This window comes from Falco biarmicus, chromosome 2 (assembly GCF_023638135.1).
Source record: "Falco biarmicus isolate bFalBia1 chromosome 2, bFalBia1.pri, whole genome shotgun sequence".
Classification (NCBI taxonomy): domain Eukaryota; kingdom Metazoa; phylum Chordata; class Aves; order Falconiformes; family Falconidae; genus Falco; species Falco biarmicus.
Window position 1 is genome coordinate 23,377,479 of NC_079289.1, and position 24,065 is coordinate 23,401,543.

The following is a 24,065-nucleotide window of genomic DNA, read 5'->3' on the forward strand; positions in this document are numbered from 1 at the left end:
CTTTGAACTGACAAAAAACCACACCAAGTCCAATCGTTCTGCCCTGGGCAGCAGGGAAACAGGCAGCCCAGGGAACGGCAGGCCAGCCTGCGGGTGAGTGGGGAGCCGCCAGGGCACAGCCCTACAGCACCCTCAGTCTCGGCTCAGGACCCATCTGCTGGTGCGAGTGTATTTGCCTGCATCTATGTCCTAAACTGCAGTGCTGAGGGTTACAGTGTGAGGGTGAGTGTCTGGGAGTGGTTTGGCATCACAGTGAAAGTGATCTAGCTGTAAGCTGCAGCTAATGGGGGGGTGGGGGTGGGGCGGTGACCCCTGCCTTGGCCTGTCGCTGGCACCAGCTGCCCTGGCGGTGAGCTGCTATTGCTTGCTCAGAAATGGTTCTGGGGCCGTTCTTCTGATAACGCAGCAACCGGAGCCAGCTCTCTGCAAGGCAAGCCAAGCAGAAATGTCAGCACAAGAGATGGGGTAGGACCACAGAATAGGATGCTTGAGATGCACGGGAAGAAGCAGGGCTATGCATCTGCTTAGCTCAGCTGACGTGTGACAAAGCCCTCCAGGCTCCCCCTTGTCCAGCATTCAGTACGACTTTCAGAGTATTTACTTACTGCTCCAATTTAGCCTGAGTAAAAGATGCTTAGCTAAGAAGGTACCACTTCTAGGAACGTGTGCAGACTAAAGGGTTACTGTATGCATTCACATACATGAGTGCTTTTTGGCATAATGCTACAGTACCACTTGTTTAGCTTGCAGGCCTGATGACCTTGTATGTTCTCAGCCAACTGCTCTGTTTCCCCAAGGATTTACATTCTAGCAGCCACTGCTGAGTTCAATTTTTTTTCCCATCCAAGCATTCCTGTTCCTTCTGCAACTGAAAATGGTCCTTAAAGCAGTTCCAGAGGGATGCTTGTGGTACCCTCCATGTATTCTGTGCCACGCAAAGAAAAAGGCACTTCTTGCATTTCATTTGGGGAGGTTGCCATGTTGTCTCTGTGGCTGACTGACAGCAGCCTTCAAAAATGTCACATTCATGCAAAGAAAAAACTGATTAAACCACTTCTAGGAAACATTGCATCCTTTGGAACCCAGTCATCCACATGCATGCCAAGCTCTGTAATACCTGGCCCCTCGAAGGAGAGTATGCCTAGATAAAATCTGCCAGCAAGTACCATACGTTTACAAGTACCGTAAAATCGCTTACAAGCCTGTTTTCTGAAAGGTCAAGGCAGGAGAAAGGGTTTCCCAGCACTTGTTTGGAGCGGCTTTTATCACCCCGGCTTTGCCACGCATAAGCAGTGCCCCATTGCAGACTCCTGCCAGCAGCACGTTTACCCTGCACGCTGCGTATTTTGGCCGTGTGAGCATGCACGCTCTCCTACTACATATGTCTATGCATTCAACCAATGCCCTCTTAGTCATTGGAATTCTTCTTGAAGCAAGTCCTCTCTGCTTTGACCGCACGTTTCAGCCAGCTCCAATTGTTCATTGAGACAATACTACACCTCCCGGCTTGCCCAGCTGCAAGTCACTGACAAATTCGGCACAGGCAGGATGGCAGGATGGCCTTGACCTCCTGCCAGCATAAGATGAACGATGGGTTGGGTCTGGGCAGTCCCTGGGCTGGCTGAGAACAGCAAGCTGAAACCAGCCACGGATGCTGCCAGCTTCACAGCGGCTGGGAACTGAGACACCGCTTGGCATTGAGAAAATAAACATTTCCCATTTACAGAAAGTTCATGTCAGTGCAACGCATTTCTTGGAGCAGCCCTAGTTCACTGCTTGGGCAGCTGTCAGGAATTAGGTGGAGGAAGGTGGCCAATATATTAAAGTGCTTAAAGGCAGGAAGAGAAGTGAGGCCCTCACATCCATCTATTGTAAAGTTGCCACTTTAGCATCCTGAACCCATGGGTGTTAAATGGGCTGTGCTTAGCTGAGTCATGGAAAAGAAGGGCAAAAACAAGCGTGGGGAGCCTTGTCCCAGCTGGGGTACCCTTGGGGACTTGCAGAAACAAATGCAAATCCTTCACAGCTACACGTTCCTCTTCTCCCTTGCCAAGGGCTTGTTTCCTGGTTACCCACCTCTACCTTGGTTTAGCACTCTCTGGCACTGACTTGTCCAGCTGGGCATTAAACTGGGGATCAGGCTGATCAACAGAGTGCTAATCAATCATATTGATGAGGCGCATCAAAGGGGTTGAGGGTTATTTGTTTCCTCGAAGGTGTATGGAGCGTTAGGTGTGGGAGATGTGTGACTGCTTACTCAACCGAGCAGGACATGCCTCAGCAAGAGCGTTTGCAGGGACTGGGGACACCTCAGCTAGTTTCATTAGGCATGATTTATCACAGGTACCTTGAATCCTCCTTTGCCCTCTAAAACATGAAGGAGAAGAAAGGAACATAAAATACAGACCCAAAGAGTGTCCGTTTCTGCTTGCTGCCTGTCCACGTGAAGCGTTTCAGTTCTTCTGGAGCCAGCACCATCCCGCTGTCTGCTTGATAATCCTTGAAGAAAAAAGAAAGACACAATTCTATTAGGTGTTAACTACAGAAAATTATTTTTACAATGTATTAAATTCTTTTTCGGTCTGATTTCCAGCATCCATCTGGTCATTTATATCCAGAGAGCTCTCAGAGACAGCAGCTCCATGCTGCTGGAGGTGCTGCAGTGCCCAGGTGTTTCATGGTGCCTTTCCAGACTGTCCTTGCTTTGGAGTGCAGCAAACACATGCTAATTAATGCAGATACAGACTGCTAAAAGATAAGTATCTACATGCAAGGTGAGGTTCTGGCCAGCCACTGCTTCAACCCTGTGACCACCACTGTGCCTTTCCCACCTCCCACCGCTTAATGCATACAACTGGGTCACTAAAAGCTTCCCCCAAAATCTCACCCATGCCCACCCCCACCAAAACAGTATGTGTGCCCCATTAGTAGACATTTCTCCAGCTTGTCCATCTGATAACAGGACTTGTTCCTACTGGGGACCTCTGATGGAAATGTGACCCACAATTCTCCTTTGTGTGCTACTATTCAGGTGAAAACACAAATCCAAGGGGTTTTAACTGGCTTTCTGACACCAGTGAGACTCAGGTGGGTCTCTGGCAGCTGTACCTTTCAGGCCTACTGACACCAGCCATTTCTTATCAGGGGAGGAGTGTTTGCAGCTTATGGCATAGTCAGCAAGGATGTGCTGACCCCAATTTGTAGGACAGTGGGATAACACCACGCTGCAAGCACAGCTAATCTTGCACCTCGTATCATTAAAGCTGATAAAGCAGTAAAACCCCATCTTGATTCCCTCTGCATAAATCTGTCACACAAATAATAAAAAAAAATAATAAATGGCATACCATTTGGCCCAGGAGTCACTTACCTTAAATAAAAGCGTTTCCTTGATGGGAAGCTCTTCAAATGTCTTTATGCGCTGGGGTGGTTTTATTTTGAAAGTGTTTATGTATCTGTTCAACAAGAAAAGCAGGACAATTTTTGGTGGAAGTGTGAAGTGCATAAGCAGGAAAGCACTAGGCATTTCTTTGTTTCTTCAAGCAGGTGCCTGACTGTCACCAAGGCAGTTTACACAAGAAGGAATTGTTAGCCAGACCCCTCCCCACAGCTCAGCCCCCAGCCCCGAGGTGCACACAGCTGCCCCTCTCACAGCGCCCCAGCCCGGTGACCTGATGGTCCCCCTGGGCAGGGACATCCCCTAAGGGCTGTCCCAGCCCAATGGGATCCTGGCGGTGGTGGCTTGGTGGCTGGTGGGACACTCAGGCTATGTGGGGTGTCTCTGAGTGTTTTCTGCCATCCAGGTCCAAACCAGGCTCTGCAGCGAGCTGCAATACCCAACAAACAAACTCGGTCTTAGTCCTGCTTATCTTACCTGACATTTTCGGTGCTTTCACAACTTGAGCTTGTAACAGAAATATTTTCATTGCACAAAGGATCAGATGCAGGGGGAAACCCACTTTCTGTTGTAAATATTGTATTGAGGGGTATGTAGTCTTTGCCTTCCTAAATGGAAATAAGAAATAAAAGCGTTATTCCTAGGACCACGTGGCCGGTCGCCCTGCTTCAGTGACACCACGTGGTCATGACATTAGTACCTGCTGGACGTTCGCTTGCAGCAGGTCACCCAGCTTTTTCACCAGCTCAGAGAACCTTGGTCTGTCGTTGGGATTGCTTCGCCAGCAGTCCAGCATGATTTGGTAGCTGTGAGGAAAAAAGCAAAGCGGGGTGGGATTACAGCTCACTTTGATCCAAGGCAGTGCAGTCTCTGACAGCTTGTCATCAATAGAGTTAACTCCTGAGCCAGCCTAATTTTACCAAGATGCTTTCCAGCACTGAGGCCTGTTACTAAAAGTATAAGAGTAAACGTTTCGCAAAACCAGAAAAAAACTGCTTCTTCCCACAAGACACTGGGAAGACCACATCAAAAGAATAATTTAGCCAACTAGTCATACTTTCTTTTTTTATTCCTGATTAAGCCTTAAACCTTTGTATTAAATGTCTATTAGCTGGCAATGTTTAAGTTAAGACATCCTAAGTTGACTTATATGAATGTGTCACTTCCTTGTATTGGTCAAGTCAAGCTTTCCTTCCTGCAATAAAATATGTGGAAGAGGAAAAAAAAAAAAGCTCTTATCTACTGTCACTAGGATAATAAAATTAGCCAATGGGTAATAGTCCCAGATAGGCATGGCTGGCTTGCATCCTTTTTCTTCTTTCAGAACTATTTTTTGGTAAGTGTTGCTATTTAGAGTCATGATGTAGCACATGAAAAGGCAGTGAAGACACCTATACACACTTGATTTTTCCTCCAGAGGTAAAACACCCTGGATGTGTTCACACTTGTGAAGGATTTGTACCATGGGGTGCATGTTCAGCGTGCTACAGGTGCCTCTCCAGGCAGGGTGCTCCATCCCACTCCCAGGGTAGAGGGACTGAAAACTCAGCGTCTCACTTGGACACCCCCCCAGCCTCCGAAAAGGTGTTGGCCGTACAGCAGCAGCCGTCAGCTGCACCTGGAGGAAGGGGACCAGGCAGGAACAGCTGATGTTGCAGTGAAAGGGCTTAGACAAACCCTGCAGTCAACACGCGCTGGGAGGCTGTGGGTCCCTGTCACCTTCCTCTGCCATCAGGCATCACCTCTGGGAACGGGTGGACCCTCATCACCTGCGTGTTTGTGAGGAAGCCTCTGCTGTCGCATCCTAAGTCAAGAGGATGTTAATAATGTTCACATTCCTCCAGCACTTATCTGTGTGCACATTGGTAAATATTAAACTTGGAGAGGAATGAATGACCTTCCTCCTCTGGGCTGTTCACCCAGCTCCCCTCGGAGCGCAGCCCCGGTCATGCCCTAGGGTCAGGTCCACGTCCCTCCTCACCCTCTCCTAAGCCACAGGAGGGCCAGGGGGGCGAGGGTTGGGGAGATACAAGAAGATGCTAACGACAGCAAGAAGATACGAGGCAGCATTGGGTTGGTGTTCCTCATATTGCCACAGGGTACTTTTTACAGAGACTCGTACATCATCTGCAAGACAGCCTGGGCGGGCAGCGGCATACAAAGCAAGCAGAGAAAGGCATCTTACATCTCCTCGGTTGCTTGCTCCGGGGCTCGCATTCTTGTGCCTTCCTTTAGTCTGCTGCAGAAATCCTCGTCTATTTGGACTCCGGGGTAAGGAGAGGCACCTGGAGGTGACATTGGGAGAACATGGTCATACAGGCCTTGACCTGGGTACCTGTGACCTTGCCTTGGCCCTACACATCCCCCTCCAACACTCGGGTGTGCAGCATCTGCTTGCAGAGCTGGGAGCCTGGGGGCATCCCCCACTGTGGAGTCTGGCCCCTGCCTGCAACTGCTGCTGAGGGGGCTGGTCCTTGGAGCAGGGCAAGATCAAAGCAAGCACTATGGGTGGTGCTTACCTGGCCTGAATGCAAAAAATACAAATGCATCTGATTTGAAAAAGAACCCTCAAGAAAAGCTAGGTCTGATGTCTTTATTGGTTTGGACCACCCCAAATTCTAGTAAGCTGAGTATTAACAAACCCAAAATGCTCAAAACCACCTTGAAAATAGTAAAATCATGGCTTTAAATCAGGTTACAGTACATGTGCATTATTCTTCTAGTTCCTGTGTTTTTAAGATGCAGTCTGATAGTGCTGTTGGCCTTTTTTCTGTAGACAAAAAAAATCAGGAAAAAGGAAAATGAAAGGAAAAACGCAAAATAGACCTTTCAGAGAGTCAGACAGTCCACCAGGTTCAAGGAGATGGGGCCTTAAGAAAAAAAAACAACATGTAGTATGAGGCTGACCATAAAAATCACAAGAGTTGGCAGGCTGACCAACAACACGTATTTAAACTAATAAATGATTGATTGTCCTGAGAATTGTACAGTATTGTTTCCTCTGCTGTTCGCCTCTTTTGTCAGCCTCTATGTTGAACCCAATTAAGATTCTTTTATTCTGACGGTCATTGTTGTTCCTACTCAGTGTACATCTTGTATCCTGCCTTATCCACGTGAAAGAAAGGGGGGAACAAATCTTCACTGAGTTTTTATTTCAGATTGCATGTTCTAGTTCATTCTGTGGCGTATGTGCAGATCCTTGTTCTCCCACTGCATCCAGTGGCCTGGGTGAGGGGTGTGCTGGGTCCCTCCTGGGCTGGGGGAACCACCTGCTCCCAGGCTGGAAATGCGGGTGACACAGGCTGAGACATGCAAAGACCTCTGTGTGTGTTCAGCTCCCTTGCTCCCACAGGAAAAGTAAGCTTTTGAGGGAGCACCCAGCCCATGCCACTTGGTGTCTCAAACGCTATCTGCGGCACAGGAGGGGATGCCTCGGTCCCTGGCAGCTGCTGATCCAGGCCCACAGCTGTGTGTTATCCCACAGGGCTCCACATTCAATAAAAACACTTGAAAATTTGCTCTGTTTTCCTGGTTTGTGCTATTAGTCAAAACGCTGTGACTGCTCCAGCTGTGCTGCTCTGCATCTCTGCTAAGGGTTTCTACACAGAAAAGAAGGAAGCTTAGGTTTTGCCTATGGCAGGAATAGATGGTAAAGTTGTCAGATAGCTATGCTATCCATTAAAGTTTTCAGCCTGGCAAGTCAGCTTTCAGTGTCCTTACAAGCACCAAAATTTCCAGGTCACAGAGGCACGATACATACAGTTCTCCCCTCTACCCCCACACCCCACCTCTGCCTGATTTAGGGCTTTCCTTATTAAAGACCTTGGAAAACCTCATGGAAGGTAATGGTTGCTTTTCCCCAGGATGAAGTCCCTGCTGCTGAGCCCAGCTCCCGGGGTGCACAGGTAACGTACCCAAGGAAAATATCTCCCACAGCAAGACCCCATAGGACCACACGTCACTTTTTGTGTTGTAGATTTTATCAAATATGGATTCTGGAGCCATCCATTTCAGAGGAAGTCGAGCCTGGAGTAAAAGAGACAAAGGTGACTATTATTTTCAAAGCCTAAAATAATTTAATTGTAGATTAATAAACTATTCATTATGTAAATAATTACCATTCAAACAGTAACCTGTGGGATTTCCTTACAGGCAGTCAAGATAAACTCACACTCATTCAGATGCTTTTTAAATAAATTGTCAGAATAAAAGGTCATTTTTAAAATGTGTAGCACAAAACACTAGACATTGGAAACCTGTGACCAGAGTGGCCAGGTCTTTTGTTTATGGGGATGTGGCGCTATGCAGATGTCTCTTGCCAGCAGCCTAGAGACAGGGAGACAACCTACATCCAAATGCAAATCATTCTGTGATGGTGTTGGAGATGTTCTCGGGGGAATTTTCAGAGCCTGAATTGCAGGAGTATATGAGCAACCCTTGAAATCCCTTAGTGCAGCCTGTTAGGGTCTCCTGAGCAGCACCCAAGTTATGTGAACAATGTTTCCCAGCTAGCATGTAGTGCCGTAAACCCTGAAAGCTATTTATGGATGAGGGAATAGCTGGCAGGTGGGTGAGACCTCCAGAAGGAGACTTCCTGCATGACCCCAAAGCCCACACCAAGTTCCTATGGCATCAGTGGGCGCAGGCATAGTTTGCTGACCCAGTCTTCACAGCAGGCCTGGCAGGGGGCTTACTGCCTGCTTTTTGCAGCAGCAGAAGAAAAACAACAAAAAAAACAACAAAAAAAAAGAGTAGGTGCTGGAGGCAGTGAGTCCGGCTCAGCTGCTCGAGGTGCTGCTTGGCCCTGGGGACCTGGGGACACCGGGTGCACTGAGGAATGCGCACCTTGTTTCAGAGGGACTGGTTTCCTTGGGAGAAGTTTACTGAGTAAGGGGGCTATGCTGAGCCAGCCAAGAAACATATCTAAAAAATATCTGAAGTATTAACAGGGAAGAGCTGTGAAACAGCATGTCCAAGCCTTATGCCTGAGGATAGAAATGCTTTCCAGATCTGCAAAGCATCTGGATAGTTCATCTTCACATAAAAACTGTGATAGCTTTCAAGCTCTTAAGTTCAGGGAATGTGAGCATCTACAGAGAATTTTGGTGGACAGTTTGAAATGGTATGTTAGAAACATTTGGGTAAATAAACAGCATCTTGACTTACATCTCCTTTTCTCACATAATCAGGATTCTTATAAATATCTCTTGCAAGGCCAAAATCACAGATCTTCACGACATTGTTCTCAGATAAAAGGATGTTTCTGGCTGCCAGGTCACGATGAATGCACTATAATAAAATGGTTTCACAATCAAACTGCATTTCCTTAATCCTGCCCACAAATTTCCTGACTGTCTCCCATATCCTTTTAAAAATTATTACTATTATTGTTATTTGAGAGATCAATTTAATATTTTGGGGGGGAATTTGGCTATAGTTTACATGGAGCTATTGTAAACAGTAGCAGTTCTTTAAAAAACAAAATTCTTAAGTCCAGAAAGTGATAAATTTTTAAGCCCCTTGACATTTGCAGGGAAAGTGCTGATTCACTTGGACCTCCCTACCTAATATAGATTGAAATGAAGAAAAAAACCCACCACACCCAAAAGATCTTCCCTGAATGAATGAGCTTGACCCACTGCCTTCAGCCATGATCCTGTGTTTATGGACTATGGAGACTTGGATAAACACACATTATATTTATAACACCAAGAGGAAAACGGCTCTTCCTTTGGGAGCTCTCCCAAGGAAGGTGTCACCGAAACGCAGACACGATTTCACTTCTGAATCCCATCCTTCTGCAGGGAAAAATCCCCAGTGCAAAACTCACCTTTCTGGAGGAGAGGAACTCCATGCCTCTGGCCACCTGAAAGCTGTAAGAGATCAGGTCTTCCATAGTGAGGGGCAACTTGTAGAGCTCATCAGTGTCTGGGAAGGTGGAAAACAAGGTTTGTTACAAAGATGGCTCACAAGGCAGTTGTTTTCCCCTTCTCTTACTGACCCTATTACTCCCATAAATTCAGTCTTCATAGAGTAGTACTTGAAGGTCAACCCACTGTCACTGGAAACAAAAATAGTGTTTGCTTTATACCCTGTGCTTTGGACACTGCTATGTTTTCCCCAAAGATAAGGAGCAGTCAGAAGAAACAATCACACATTTTCCTGTCCGATTTAGTAACCCTGGAAATAATCTTTTTTTAAATCTTCTACCCTCTGGACATGACCCTGTGAGCGTCTCCCACGGATGTTTATTAGGGTGATAAATGAGGAAAAAAATTTCAGGGATGCACAGTATGTTGTAAAAATATCACAGACAGTGTAGGGACAGGAAGGAATTAATACCTACCCTCCTCGTCCTCCTCCACATCACTCAGACTTTTATCTTCCTGGAACCCAGAGCTTGCAAAACTCTCGCTGCTGGTGACACTGGCCAGCCTTTGTTTTTTGCCTTCCACTGGCTCAATATCCTTTTTCTCTTTCATTGGCTCTCCTTGCAGAGAGGAGTCCTTCAAACAAACAGAGGAGAAGAGGTGCTACATCAGAGTGATGGAGAGGGTGGGAGAGGAACAGAGTCAGAATTCTATTGCCTCTCCGCTGAGAGAAAATGCTGGTCCGTGGCATGTACAGTCACATCTCCCATGGGTGCAAGTGTCCAGTGCCACTGTGGCCAGTGGGGGCTGGTGGCACAGCTGCGCTCCACCAAGGTTGCCATCACCAGAGGGCAGAAATGTGATGGCTTGGGAGCACCAGTGCATGATTTTGGGGCAACCCAGGTGGGGGGCTACCTTTGATGTGATGAAGATTTGCAGGGTCCATGGAGGGACACATCCACTGAGCTGTGGCTCATCTCAGCCTGAAATGAAACATCTGAAAGGGCCTATTTGTCTCCAGTAGCCAGAGAAAGAGCATGGTGGGATGAGTTGAGAAGGATGTGCCCAGAGTGCAGGTGTCCCAGCCCTCTCAAAATAAAGCAGCAGCTTTTTGTCCCAGGCTCCTTAAGGCATCTACCTATATGTTCCTGCACAGTGCTTGGTGTGGGGCGGTAAGCCCTTCCAACGAGGAGCAAGGGCACTTTGTGTTTGAAACACAGCTGTTGTTTGAAGCTACTGCCTCTCTTCCCCAATGTCTTTATCCAATGCTTTCATGTTACGGCCCATGACGGTTCAACGGGATACATGCAACATGATGTGGAAAATGCTTTCCCACTGCTACCTGGAGAGCAGCCTAGTTGCCTGACCATGCTCTTGCCCCCTCTTCCCTATCTATTTGTCCTGCCCTGTCTCTCTCCCCTGTGCACACTGGTGCAGAGCTGGGCTCCCTTCCGCCCTCCGGCCTAGGCACTCTTCCAAAGGGTGCTGGAGCACCAAGTCTGGGCAGGCTCTTTATCAGGGGGCATATGAGCAACTACCCCCAGGGTGCACCCTGCATGGCCATGCTCCCTGCTGAGCATCCTGCACCAACAACCACACGTTGGAGAAGGCGGCTGCTGCGTTTCATGCAGAGTCCAATACAGACAGCCTTGGGGACATCCTCCTGAGTGTGCCCTCTGGCACAGACCTCCTAAAAAAGCCCTGAGATGCTGCTGAACTTTTGGCACAGCTGAGCAGGTTTTTGAGGGTTGCCTTTCTGGGTCTGGGCTCCTAAATCCTACTTCATAGCCCTTAATCCTCCAGGGGATTTTGCTGAAAACGCACAAGCAGGGATATAGTTGACACATTTGGGTTCAGGTTTGTAATAAGAAACATGCCGTAGATTTGATTCAGAGGGCTGTGGGACGTGAGGACAAGACACTAATCTCTTTTCTTCTTGATAGCCCTTCTCCTCACACAATAATAATATTACTTGCAAATCTCTCAATATTAGGGTGCCTTGGAACATGAGCTTTAAATGGCATTATCTCAGTTGTGTTCCCAGCGGTGCTGAAATCAGTGGGCAAAACCACTTCCTTTGGCTTCGCTGACACCAGCCTCTGAAGTGACCCCAAGCTCACCAGGAATGGGTTTGTCAGCAGTGGGGCGAGAGCATGTGGGGACACTTTGGCTAGGATTCACTTCCTCTTGCCGTAGACGGCTCCAGCTGAATTACTCCCAGCAGTCTCCTTGCAGTCAAGGAAAAAAAAAAAATGAGTCCCTCCCTGGCACAATACATCCCACACCAAATATTAAAATAGGTCAGGTGAACTGCAACCATTTTGCTTCTTTGATAAAAGAGAGTCTAAGGAGACTAGCTCAGAGACTGACATCTACAATACCAACACGTAAGTTAGGTAAAGATGAACCCTACTGGAGGCACCTGCCTCCTCACCTTGTTAGGGCAGAAAAAATTCCTCTTGCTCTTCAGGTAGTTTGATAAATTCCCGTACTTGCAGTATTCAACAATCACCATCAGAGGCCCTGGGCAAACAGAAAATGCATTTTGATCAGTGTAAAGCAATACTAGGCAGCATCGGTTCTGAGAATAGTCTTTCGTGCCTGCAACTATAACTTGAGTCCAGAATAACTAACATGTCCTAATGAAGTAGAAGGCTGCTTGAAGGACTCCGGACATGTTAGTAGAACAATACTGTTTCTGGAAATCAGGGAAGGACCTAAGTTTTGAGAACTGAGTCATGAATTTGGGTCCTGAGGGACCCTCAATTTCCCCTTTGGGCAGGCTGCATTCAGACTGGAGTCCCACAACCCACACACGTTGAACTGAAATAGAATCATAGAATAACTTAGATTGGAAAAGACCTTTGAGATCATCAGGTCCAACCGTTAACCCAGCACTGCCAAGTCCACCACTAAACCATGTCCCTAGGCACCACATCTACACATCTTTTAAATGCCTCTAGGGATGGCAATTCCACCACCTCCCTGAGCTGCCTGTTCCAATGCTTGTCCACCCTTTCTGTGAAGACATTTTTTCTAATACCGAATTTAAACCTCCCCTGCCGCAACTTGAGCCCGTTTCCTCTCATCCTGTCCCTTGTTACCTGGGAGAAGAGACCGACCCCACCTGCCTACCCCCTCCCTTCAGGCAGCTGCAGAGAGCGATAAGGTCTCCCCTCAGCCTCCTCCTCTCCAGGCTGAACACCCCCAGCTCCCTCAGCTGCTCCTCATCAGACTTGTGCCCCAGCCCCTTCCCCAGCCCCGCTGCCCTTCGCTGGACACGCTCCAGCCCCTCGACGTCCCTCCTGCAGCGAGGGGCCCGACACTGAACCCAGGGTTCGAGGTGCGGCCTCACCAGTGCCCGGTACAGGGGGCGGTCACTGCCCTGGCCCTGCTGGCCACACTGTTTCTGACACCAGCCAGGACATTGCTACTGGCCTTCTTGGCCACCTGGGCACACTGTTGGGTGTGCATTTCTAATACACATACCCAAATATAAAATGCGTATCTAAATAGGTGACATATCCAAAACAAACGATCACTCATAGTGGCCCTTTGATTTTCTTAGTGGAATATCACACAGCTTTTTACAACATTTGCCTTGCGATTCACTGTTCAGGGCCAGCAGACAGCATCCCTTGTTCCCAGCCTTTCAAGATCATGTTTAGCTTGAGCAGTGAAGTGAGATAAAGGACAAGCAGCATGGTCCTAAATTCACACTTCTCATGTTAACACTAAAAGAGAGTTTAAGTAGAGAAAAACGTTTAATCACTTCATTAAACGAGCAAAAAATCTCTTTTCTTCACCAACCACAGGACAAGCTCAAATATTTCAAGTTTATAATCTTCAGATGAAAAACAACACAGCCAACTGACTGTTACTGGGAGGTGATCCAAACTCCTTTTCAGTGCAGTGCAGATATTTTTACCTCCATTTTTTGTGCATGCTCCCAATAAATTCACAATATTGAGATGATGTCCAATGTGGATCAGGATTTTCAGCTCAGTCATCAGTGCTTTGTACTCACTGGCTGTAGCTCCTTCTGTAAACACAAAATAAAGTCAATGTGAAATGGCAAAGAACTGGTCCTGCTGAGCTTTATCACTTCTCAATGTTTTCCAATGAAATAACTTCCACTACTGGACATACTTCATGTGTTGATGTTCTTTTCTATTCCTCCCTGCTCAGCATCCTCTTACTTGCAATAAAGCCCATAAAAAGATTTTGGCACTCAACTTCCTCCCAGTAGACTCTGCTATATTTAGAACTGAGATATTTTTTTTTCTCACATGAACAGTTTTGTCATTCCAGCCAAAAAAAATTGAAAGAACAAATAAAAGGGGATTTCAAGACTAATTAACTCTATCTAGAGCAGGTTTCAGAGGGCCTGACTTCAGCCATCTGAGGGTTATGTACTAGCCTGAACTAATCAACATCTCAGGGAGTCAGTGACAAGAGCAAGGCATCTCCCTTCTCTCTGCTTCTTCCTCCTCTCCCTTCATTGGCTGCCCAACCCCTCAACAGAACCAGCCACAGCTGCACCTTGTCTCCATCAGCCAACCCACCGCCCCTGAAGCCAGCCCACAGTTGTATATTATCAATGCTAATTAACCCAGCTTCGTTCCTCTGCACCGCCCCTTGGTGATGTTTGTCTGGTTCTGTTCGTTATAGAGGAAGCCTGGAGTGTTATGATAAATCAGGGAAGTAAACTTTAATTCATTAAAGTTAGGTGACTACATGTCACTCTTGTGAGTTATGATCAATATTAATAATAATAGTAATGATATAAGAAATCCCACAACTAAACCCAAAATATCCTATTTAGTGTGGAGTGAAACTTTTAATTCCCTCTGAGCAAACCTTTTTCTACAGTATTTTATTTTGATAAGAAAAAAAGAAAAAACATATTGCTTTGTGTAGACCCAAAAGGACATCTTCTGTTTAGTGACACTGACGGTAAGAACAGTCCTGTGGAAAGAACCTAGAGCTAGGTCTTAAAGGCCTTCATTTCAACATCTGAATGGAAACAGATTTTCCTGGTGGCCCCAGACAAAACTTGTCATCTACTCAGTGACCCACTGTTCATCTGTATAGGTGGTGACACTTCCCATCCACTTCATGGGAATTCTGTGAGGACAAAGCCCATGAATGACGGCAAAGTTTCTGGAAAATCTAGTGAGGACACAAGGAATGGAACGGATCTCCCCTAACTTTAGGTGCCTGTAGTGAAGACACCTACAAAGGATCTAGGCACCACAGACTCTCTTCATAGCCAGCAGAGCTACACAAGTGCCTGACTCGCCATACTTAGGAATCTGCCCTAGGATGGGATGTTTTTCGCACCACTGGCAATAAAGGAAATTTGGGTGACTAACTCAGATACAAGTATCTACCCTGCACATGGGCACATGAGTCCCACCATTAAGACTTCTTGTAGCTGCCGTCTGCTCCAATCTATTCCAGCAGCAACCTCTGCTGCCTTGATGGTGCCGGCTGGCACAAGAAGCCTGCTGATGTACGTAAAGAAATGTTGAATCTGTCAGACCACTCTGCCAGCACGTATGTCTGCAAGCTGGCAAAATAGCTTAGTTAACCAGGGGTCAGGCAATGACCCAGGTGACAGGCCATCCACTGAAACCAGTGACACAGATGGCTATTGGCCCACTGCTGCAGAAGGTCTGGACAGCGACCAAAGCTTTAGTTTCCTCCCATTTTCCAGACATGCTGGCTGCAGGGCAGTTGTTCATTTGGCATTGGCCAACAGGGTATTTCTGTGTTTCTGGAACAAGAGAGAGGAGAAAGGTTTGCAACACGCTCATCTGCAAATTCCCTCCTTGGGGGTGATCCTGGATATCACAGCAGCACGTACCACCCCCTGTGAAAACATCTGAATTGTGTTGCAGAACAAGCCTGTTGGAGACATATCCAGAGGGCACACCCTACACGGAGCACAGCTGCCAGGTCACTGCCAGCAAGAAATAGAAGCTATTTCAGGTTGAGTGTTGCAGGGACAGACTGTAGGTCTAAGAGTATCGCACATGCCCCTCCAAGGGCTGGAAGAAACATGTGCAGATCTCCTGATAACTGATAAGCAAGCAGCTGTGAAGCTAGAAGCCACTGGGTAAGAGGGATGTATTCAAACTATGCCTGAACAGAGCCAACTGAGAGTATCAGGGATCCAAGCCTTACTGAACAGGGGATATGTCCTGGCAGAGAATGACACTGAAGAGGATTCAGGGACTAAGACAGATAAGCAAAGCTGTGTAAGCTCCCAGGGCAATGCAAAAAAAGCCTGCTATGATCCTTAGATACACAAACAAGGGAAAGCTAAATACACAGGAAGGGATGCTACCAGGACTCTGGGTTAGGGAATTCAGCCACAGCTGCTGCAGGCTATGACTGAATATCATCCTGCCTGCTAACTTCCCAAGTGCCCTCTTCAAATTGATAAGGGTCTTTGTCCTTTCTGCTCCAACGAGAAAAGTGGCAGTGCATAGCTGGGAGATGATTTCACTTTGGAAAGAGCGCTGGTGTATGAACAGCGCTGGCAAACCCATTACACAACCCGGGTGTCAGCATCCTAAGCACTGTGTGATGAGCCTGCAGACGGTTCAGAGAGCACACACCTGCACAACAGCTCCAAGATTTAAACTGCTCAATCTGTTTTGCTTAATAAAAGGGCCTTCATGAAGAAAATCATTATATAATCTAATGGGGAAGGTTAGAACAAGACGCAACAGTCAGGCAGATGCAAATCAGACATAAGGCATCTGTTTTTAACAGTGATATGATTAGTCATCAGAACTAATGACCAAGGAAAATACAAAAGCTTCCATCCGAGTGTCTTCACATCAAGGTGGATGCCTTACACTTCAGCTAAATTTAATTTATGGTGTTGGGTACAGTGGCAGTCTAGCATGACAGTACAACATAGAGTGCGCAGGAAATCTAATTGCCCCTTCTGATCCGACAAAAGTGACTCTTTTATTCTTTGTGGCATTTGAAGCTGTGGAACCAGATTTTCAAAAAAAAATAGGCAATCAGGTTCTCACTGCATCTGAAACTTTCTCCTTATCATGTGACAATTTATCATCCTTCTTACTGCAAATGCAATTTTTATTTCGTAGTTCTGCCATTTCACTTGTGGTGGACCCGAAGCTTGGTGTACACATTTTGGAGACCTCAGAGAGTTAGTGGGGGGGAGGGGATACCATCATACACGCTTGCTTTTGACAGCATCATATTAAATATGGGACACTATATAAGGCATCAATTTTTCCAGCCCAGCTTTCCAGCAAGATACCTTTCAGCATTTTCACCGCAACTATTCTGCATGTTGGTGATTTCTTAATTCCAAAAGCAGATGCCTGTACCACCTTTCCAAAAGCTCCGTGTCCAAGAGACTTTCCTGTAAAGAAAATAAATTGGAAAGAGACATTCTGGTAAAAAAGAAATCTTGTCAGGAAATGGCTTCGTAGATAATGAATTGAAAAATGTGCTTAACAATTGAAAAATGTGCTTTACAGTAAGTCCCACGTGTATATTTGCAACATACAGGTGTTTCGGGTTTTTTGTTTGGTTTGGGGTGTTTTTTTTAGGAGTAAGCAGACAACCCAGAAGACAGTCATTAGAGAGAGTAAGCGATATGGTTGAAAATCATGCTAAATGAATGCAGCCATTCAGTGGAGGTACACTGGCTTCTGACTCATTTTCTTCAGTCCAGCTCTGTCAGAGAAAGATTTGCTCCTCTCTTCCCTGAGCATAGTGCACCATGCAGCAGGCTGTGACACTGCTAGTCATGTCCTCAATAACACAGGGCCTCCACCTAATCTCACACACACATTAAGATGCAGCTTGCCACAGACTTCGGTATTTTTTACAAACCAAATCCTACCTTCTCAAACAAAGTGCCTTAAAATTATCTTCATTCCAGGAAGGCAGCAGCAACTTTGCATTGCAGCCCCTGGAATATATGCTCAACCCCCTGATGCTCTTCCCTAACAAACACTTGTAGGCTGAGATCACGGAGTGGTGAGAAGCTGCAAATCTGTGCAAATGAGACTTTTACATTTGCAAAATGAGGTCTGGGGGGATTCACTGAGAGGGAACTTGGAGTGACAAATGCTGGGTTTGGTCATGGAGGGTATGACACTTCCAGGTGTCCAAGGACAGACATTTGTACTGCATCATCATGCTACAGATGATGAGCAGACCACAGGAGAAGCAGCAAGAGGTCCTTGAGATAAATCAACAGGCATCAATAAAATTCTCCAGCAGCAGAATCTGAGTGTCCTTTTCATGTTCAGAACCAGGTAAGACTCCAAGGGTACTGTTATAACTTTTCTAGAGTTTGTGACATTTTATGTCAATCATATGATCTTCACAGCCTTCTTCATGATTTATTAGCATTCAAAGCAAGGAGTATTGACTACCTCCTTGGTACTGTGCTCACATAGACAGGCCTGGTTGCCTCTGCCTTCTCTAGTGGCTGGCGGAGTTTTGACCAGAAAGATCTTGTCGGCACATCAGCTCGCAATACATTTTATTTCCAAGTAACTATTTTCAGATTGTATTTGTGCTTCACCTTCAGCAGAAAGCAGGCACATAGGTGGCTAGCAAGAGTATAGCAGCGGGTTTTGTGGTGTAGAGAAGAGTAGAAAATAAAGGCCAGCTTTTCATTATAAAGGCAAGGAATAAGATGTGACATATTTATTTCTCAAGTATGCACATGCAACATAGCCATATCCATAGCACAACTGGCTTTTCCTATGTTGGACATCTGTTTGACTAGCCCTTTCTTGGACATCTACCTTGCTGTTGTCTAAGTGACAGACGAAACCCACTCAGACACTCACAAGCAGAGAAGAAGAGCTGCTGTCAGTTCTAAATTAAATAGATACTACCTTGTATATGTGTATCACATTTCTAAACTGTAATTCTCAGTCGGTCAGTAGAAGCAAATAGCATATGTTATCAAAGCAACAGAAACATGAAGTGGAATATATTAAGCCAAAAAATCCCCAGAAATTTGTTTACCTCCTCGATGTGCAAAAGCGTTGCATTTTTTTACAGCAAATAAAACCCATGAAGAAATTAATCTACATGGCTGAAAAGCATTAACAGACTGAGCCTTGGTTTGTGAAGGGCCTAAGCCCTAATGTTTGACACATAAATACGAGCAAATCAGTGTGTGTCTTTGAAAATTTACAGTCACCTTTTTAGTTACTGCATATAGCTTCTTCATTCAGCAGATGTATAAAAGAAACATTAAAACTAAGGTCTCAGTTTTCTTTGTGAACTGATGTTCTTAGTCCTTAATGTATCAACTGTGCGTGGTTCCTAAAAGATGAAGTTGCAGTTTGAGGTCCTGTAAAACTCATTGTACCTTTGTTTAATCCATAACCTTAATCTGTTTCCATCACTGTTAACTCACTTCCCACATCGAGATAACCTACTTAGTCACCACTTGGAAAACATACCGCTTAGGTCATAAAGCTACACAAAGCTGCTAACCTTTCATAAAGGAGAATGAGCACTGGAAACAACACTTCCTTCTCTAAATAATGGTTGTGATTTAATGGGAAACTGTAATAACGCTTGATGTATTAGACTTCATTGCTTTGCTGTTGTTTGTACCGTGCTAAATTTTAGCACAGAATAGGGCTGCTTTAACTTTTCAGCACATAGATCAGACTCCACACTTTAGTAGGTAGATTGTGTCTATGATTGCTCTTGCAAAACCCCTTATGTTGACACACAAAATAATTACAGAAGTATTAAATGGAGCAATTAAACAGAGGAATATTCAGTTGCCCAACCATCTGAGAAGTCAACTTGTCACAGCCTTCAAGCAGCTACACCGGCCAAGTTTGGGGTAATGCTCAGGTAGGAAAAGTTGCAGCATTTACATCCAGACCAAGGAAGCAAAATGCTCTACTCTGCCTTTGACTTTGGTTTCTTCCAGCAACTCAGAACTCACTAAAGCAAACATACCCCTCCGTCAAGGAGTTTTGGATCAGGAGGTTCCATTTCAGTCCCATTTTAGCAGAGTCCTTCAAGCTTGTGCATTGCTGGGCTGGGGCATCATCAAAAAGCACTTGCAGACACTGCTCTCTACGTCTGTGGGAAGGCAGAGGCTCGAAGGTGCGTTTGTTTCTCAGGTCCTTTGCCGCAGTTTAAGTCATCTGGGTTTCCCCCACACCCAGCTTCATATTTTCCATTATGTTACGTACACCAGTGCTCCGCGTGAAGGAGAACAGAAAGCGCTGTGCTTGGTGCCAGCGCTGTGGGCTTGCAGCGCCCGGGGGGAGCAGGGCTCAGGAAGCCATCTACCACCGGCACCTTTGGCACTGTGTGGGAGCTGTGCAGCAACACTCCCTCGGGGTCCTGCACCACAGCCCCAGCAGTGTGTGACCTCTCATAGATGAGGAAGGTCAAGCCCAAGAGTAAGGTGAGAAATGTGTGATAGCTCAGCTAGCGCTTACACTGGGCTGCAATGTTATCTCCAGCCACGCTGACAGTGATTTATAGCACCGTCATTTTTCTGCCTAATGAAAAGATGACATTTTGCTCTCAGACAGACTAATCTATATTGAATGTTAATTATCCTGACTTCAGTGGCACCTGTATGAAATTTTCTGTAACATCTGTAGCTCTTACATAGGAAGGGGGTGTCTGGTTATATAAGCGTTGCATCGCAGCCATGGGCTATACGTGTGTGTGTTGAAGGAACAAACTGAAAAAGAGATGTGGGCTGAAAGGAGAGACTTATTTGCAAAAGTTGCAATAAATATGTATTCTGGAGGATAAGTAGGTGGAAAGAGAAAAAGAGGCATATCTGATGCTGGAAGGGGTTGCATTTACAAGTAAAAATATTTTTGAAAAACCATAGAAGCACATTTTGTGTTTGTGAGACACTAATCCTCAGAGACTTCCAAGGTTACTCAAAGACTGAGCCAACTGCCATGTAAGCAGGACTTGCACTGAGCTAATCTAGCATACTGCACATACCCAGCTTCTCTGAATCTGGTTCTCATTCATTGTCAGCATTCTTTCTTTGTTTACACCAGTTCTTCCAATTTTAACTCATTCTCTGGTCATCATTCCTCACCTCCAGACTCCAAACACGAAGCCTGCAGGACATGGGGTTTTTTCTTGCTGTTTACATTCCATTTCTGCTTGATTCTTTCCATGGGATTTACACAAAAATAAAACATCGTGTAAATGAGCAATCACATTGTCTGCCCATCAGGCTCTTGGTCCATCATTGTAAGAACACTATTTGGAGGTTGAAGACACTCCAGCACAAGGTTATGTTTCAGCATTCCCAGAATTATGTATGACAATTATAAATTGCTAGCAATATATTTCAGCTGTACTTATCCACATCTGGTCACCTTGTGACTTCCAGCAGGCAAATTAAGTGTGATCCTAATTGTATGCATGTTTTAATCACCCTCTGCCCCTGATCCCCGGAGGATGGAAGGAATCTGTTACAGCTCCTAGCTCAAACGCAGGGATTTTCTAGACCATGCTGTAGGACAAATATAATGCATGCCTGAAAGAACAAACAGCACTATAGCAACAGGCTGAACTTATCACTGATATTTCAATGTTGACCTTCTTGCTAAAATCTGTGTGGTTTCCGGAGGGATTCCTCAACTTCAAAATCTGGCTCCTACCCTCCTGCCCTCCTCATCAGCCCCACACTAGGCTAAGCAAGTCAGGAATGCTCCCAAATCCATGCCTTTCACTGGGGCATCTGTAGGCGAGCTAGCTCTAGGTTCAAAGTTTCCATGGATATTTATTTAATTATTAATGTGTGGACTCATGTGTCACATTCTTCCACTTTATGGTGCACTGACAAGAATGTTTACAAATCCCCAGCACAGAGGGAAAACAGGGAGAGTGGGCTGGAGAGAGGAGGAAAGGGAGAAACTGGGAGGAGTACAGGGTGGACTGCGAGGACCCATTTCTGCATAGGCTTTTTTCCAAATGAGTACCTAACCAGGTGACAAGGGGAGTGCAGTAAATGCCAAAGGTCAGGCTCTTGAGACTAAGGAGAAGCATCCAAGTCAGCAGTCTGATTTGGAAGCCTTCAGTTGCCTGTTTCTATGTCATGTTTTAAGTAAATCCATCTGCAAAACAGAGTGCAACATTCTTGCCTGTATTCTCTTTTTATGACAAGGTGACCACCTTGGTGGATGAGGGAAAGACTGTGGATTTTGTTTACCTAGACTTTACTAGTAAAGTCTTTGACACCATTTCCCACAGCATTCTCCTGGAGAAACTGGCTGCTTGTGGATTGGATGGGCATACACTTTTCTGGGCAAAAAACTGTCTGAATGGCCAAGCCCAAACAGTTGTGCTGGACAGAGTGACATCCAGCTGGTTGCCAGTCACAAGTGGTGCTCCCCAGGGCTCAGTGCTGGGGCCAGTCCTGTTTAGCATCTTTATCACTGATCTGGACGAGGGGATCGAGTGCACCCTCGGTGAGTTTGCAGACCACACCAAGCTGGGTGGGAGTGTTGGTCTGCTGGAGGGCAGGAGGCTCTGCAGAGGGGTCTGGGCAGGCTGGGCCGATGGGCCGAGGCCAGTGGTGTGAGGTTCAACCAGGCTCAGTGCCGGGCCCTGCCCGTGGGTCACACCAGCCCCAGGCAGCGCTACAGGCTGGGGCAGGGGGCTGGGAACTGCCCGGTGGGAAAGGGCCTGGGGGTGCTGGCTGACAGCCGGCTGGGCATGAGCCCCCAGTGTGCCCAGGTGGCCAAGGGGCCAGCAGCAATGTCCTGGCTGGTGTCAGAAACAGTGTGGCCAGCAGGGCCAGGGCAGTGACCGCCCCCTGGACTGGGCACTGGTGAGGCCGCACCTCGAACCCTGGGTTCAGTGTCGGGCCCCTCGCTGCAGGAGGGACGTCGAGGGGCTGGAGCGTGTCCAGGGAAGGGCAGCGGGGCTGGGGAAGGGGCTGGGGCACAAGTCTGATGAGGAGCAGCTGAGGGAGCTGGGGGTGTTCAGCCTGGAGAGGAGGAGGCTGAGGGGAGACCTTATCGCTCTCTGCAGCTGCCTGAAGGGAGGGGGTAGGCAGGTGGGCTCGGTCTCTTCTCCCAGGTAAAAAGTGACAGGATGAGAGGAAACGGGCTCAAGTTGCGCCAGGGGAGGTTTAAATAGTGTAGGGAAAAAAATGTCTTCACAGAAAGGGTGGTCAAGCATTGGAACAGGCTGCCCAGGGAGGTGGCTGAGTCACCATCCCTGGAGGTATTTGAAAGACGTAGAAATTGGTGCTTATGGATGTAGTTTAGTGATAGACTTGGCAGTGCTGGGTTAATGGTTGGACTTGATGATCTTAAAGGTCTTTTCCAACCTAAATGATTCCATTATTCTGTGATTCTATTTTAGTTTTCCTACCTGGAGTCAAAATGTACTTATGGAAAGTCAGGTGGACAGTCAGTCAGTTCTAAACACTGTAATTCAGTCATGGACCAGGGCATAGCTCACACCAAACCTGGAAGTATGTTGTGCTGTGTGTCTAAAACACACCCAGCTTCTCTTTACCTGTAGCTACAGGTATAACTTATTAAATCACTGCAAACCCAATATGAAGTATGCCAATATTACCTAGTTTCAGCCTTTCCCTTGCAATTTCCCACTTGCTGGCATCATAAGGCAGATGTTCACATTGCTCATCTAAGGGGACTTCGTCAGGGTCCATTATGATTGACAGATAATGGTTGGTCTTCATTTCAGAGGAATAAGGCTGGAAAACAAAGAATATTGCAAAATGAAAAAAAAGGGTAAGGCTATCCGTAAGCATCTTCTTGTTTGGATTAAGGGCTCCAAGTTAATTCTGCCAACGGGGCCACGTGTTTCACAGTGCAGTACGCAGTTTAGTTAAGCTCCCTTTGGCTTTTTTATGTATCGCAAGATTTTTTTGTGTAAAAGAAACTCCTTCCTTTAGTTTTCCTCCTATGTGACTTACTGGTTTCTTCAATGAAATCCATGTGGATCTGTACTAACATATGGTGTTATGATACAGACCCTCTGCACAGTCAAGAGAAATATTTTCAGCAAATGACTAAACATTGCTGATAAAAATAACTTTCCTTCATGATTGTGCAAAGCAAGAAGTGGCCATATGCAACAGATGGAGTTCAACTGCTGGTGTTTATTTTTTCCATATACCCAGCAAAGACAGGTCATATGTGGTTAGAAGTTGTGCAAGACTAGTTGCCAAGAGACTAGACCTAGACATGACGTGTTTCAGAAACTGTTTATAAATTTTAAGAATTTTTTATTCCTTTGGTATAATTTCTGACAAATGTACTGAAATTATTTGAGTTTGGAGGAATTGAAAAACACGCAGAGTCAAACACATAATTTCAAATGAATTTGACAGAAGTTCAGTTTCTACTGAGCAAATGGATTATCCACTTCACATGAGAAATGTAAGGAGGGATGAACCTAGTTTCAAAGTTTTCTGCAGTCCATCCATTTTGAAACATTTTTCTTCAAAAAGCACTGAGATTGCCATTCTAATCCAAAGGGCTTTTCTTGACACAGGAGCACTTATATTTCTATAGAAAAGGTCTAGTGTTTGCTCTGATATCCTGGCTATTAGTTGGAATGTATGGAAAATCTGTTGAACTAAGCCTCTTTGTGGTATATTTCCTAAACTCATGGAAACAACACACAGGCACAGACACAAACACACAGATATATCTACATATTTTTCTTTTGTTGCTTTACCTCCTGTGACTTTCAACGTTCCTCCCTTACAGCTTGGAAATATGTCCCTAATTACATGC

The 24,065-nt window shown here is 46.0% G+C and overlaps 1 protein-coding gene across 1 annotated transcript in view; it reads right to left on the minus strand.

Moving 5' to 3' along the window:
* Positions 1-24,065, minus strand: part of FLT1 (fms related receptor tyrosine kinase 1) — a 117,900-nt gene that overhangs the window by 4,908 nt on the left and 88,927 nt on the right. Inside the window, exons 17-29 of the mRNA XM_056329042.1 lie at positions 22,879-23,017; positions 16,571-16,675; positions 13,196-13,309; positions 11,702-11,790; positions 9,744-9,903; positions 9,228-9,325; positions 8,564-8,686; positions 7,312-7,423; positions 5,583-5,682; positions 4,098-4,203; positions 3,875-4,005; positions 3,371-3,455; positions 2,408-2,499 (exon numbers count right to left, since the gene is read on the minus strand). Of these exons, the coding sequence (XP_056185017.1) occupies positions 2,408-2,499; positions 3,371-3,455; positions 3,875-4,005; positions 4,098-4,203; positions 5,583-5,682; positions 7,312-7,423; positions 8,564-8,686; positions 9,228-9,325; positions 9,744-9,903; positions 11,702-11,790; positions 13,196-13,309; positions 16,571-16,675; positions 22,879-23,017 (1,454 nt within the window). The remainder of the gene's footprint in view (positions 1-2,407; positions 2,500-3,370; positions 3,456-3,874; positions 4,006-4,097; positions 4,204-5,582; positions 5,683-7,311; positions 7,424-8,563; positions 8,687-9,227; positions 9,326-9,743; positions 9,904-11,701; positions 11,791-13,195; positions 13,310-16,570; positions 16,676-22,878; positions 23,018-24,065) is intronic.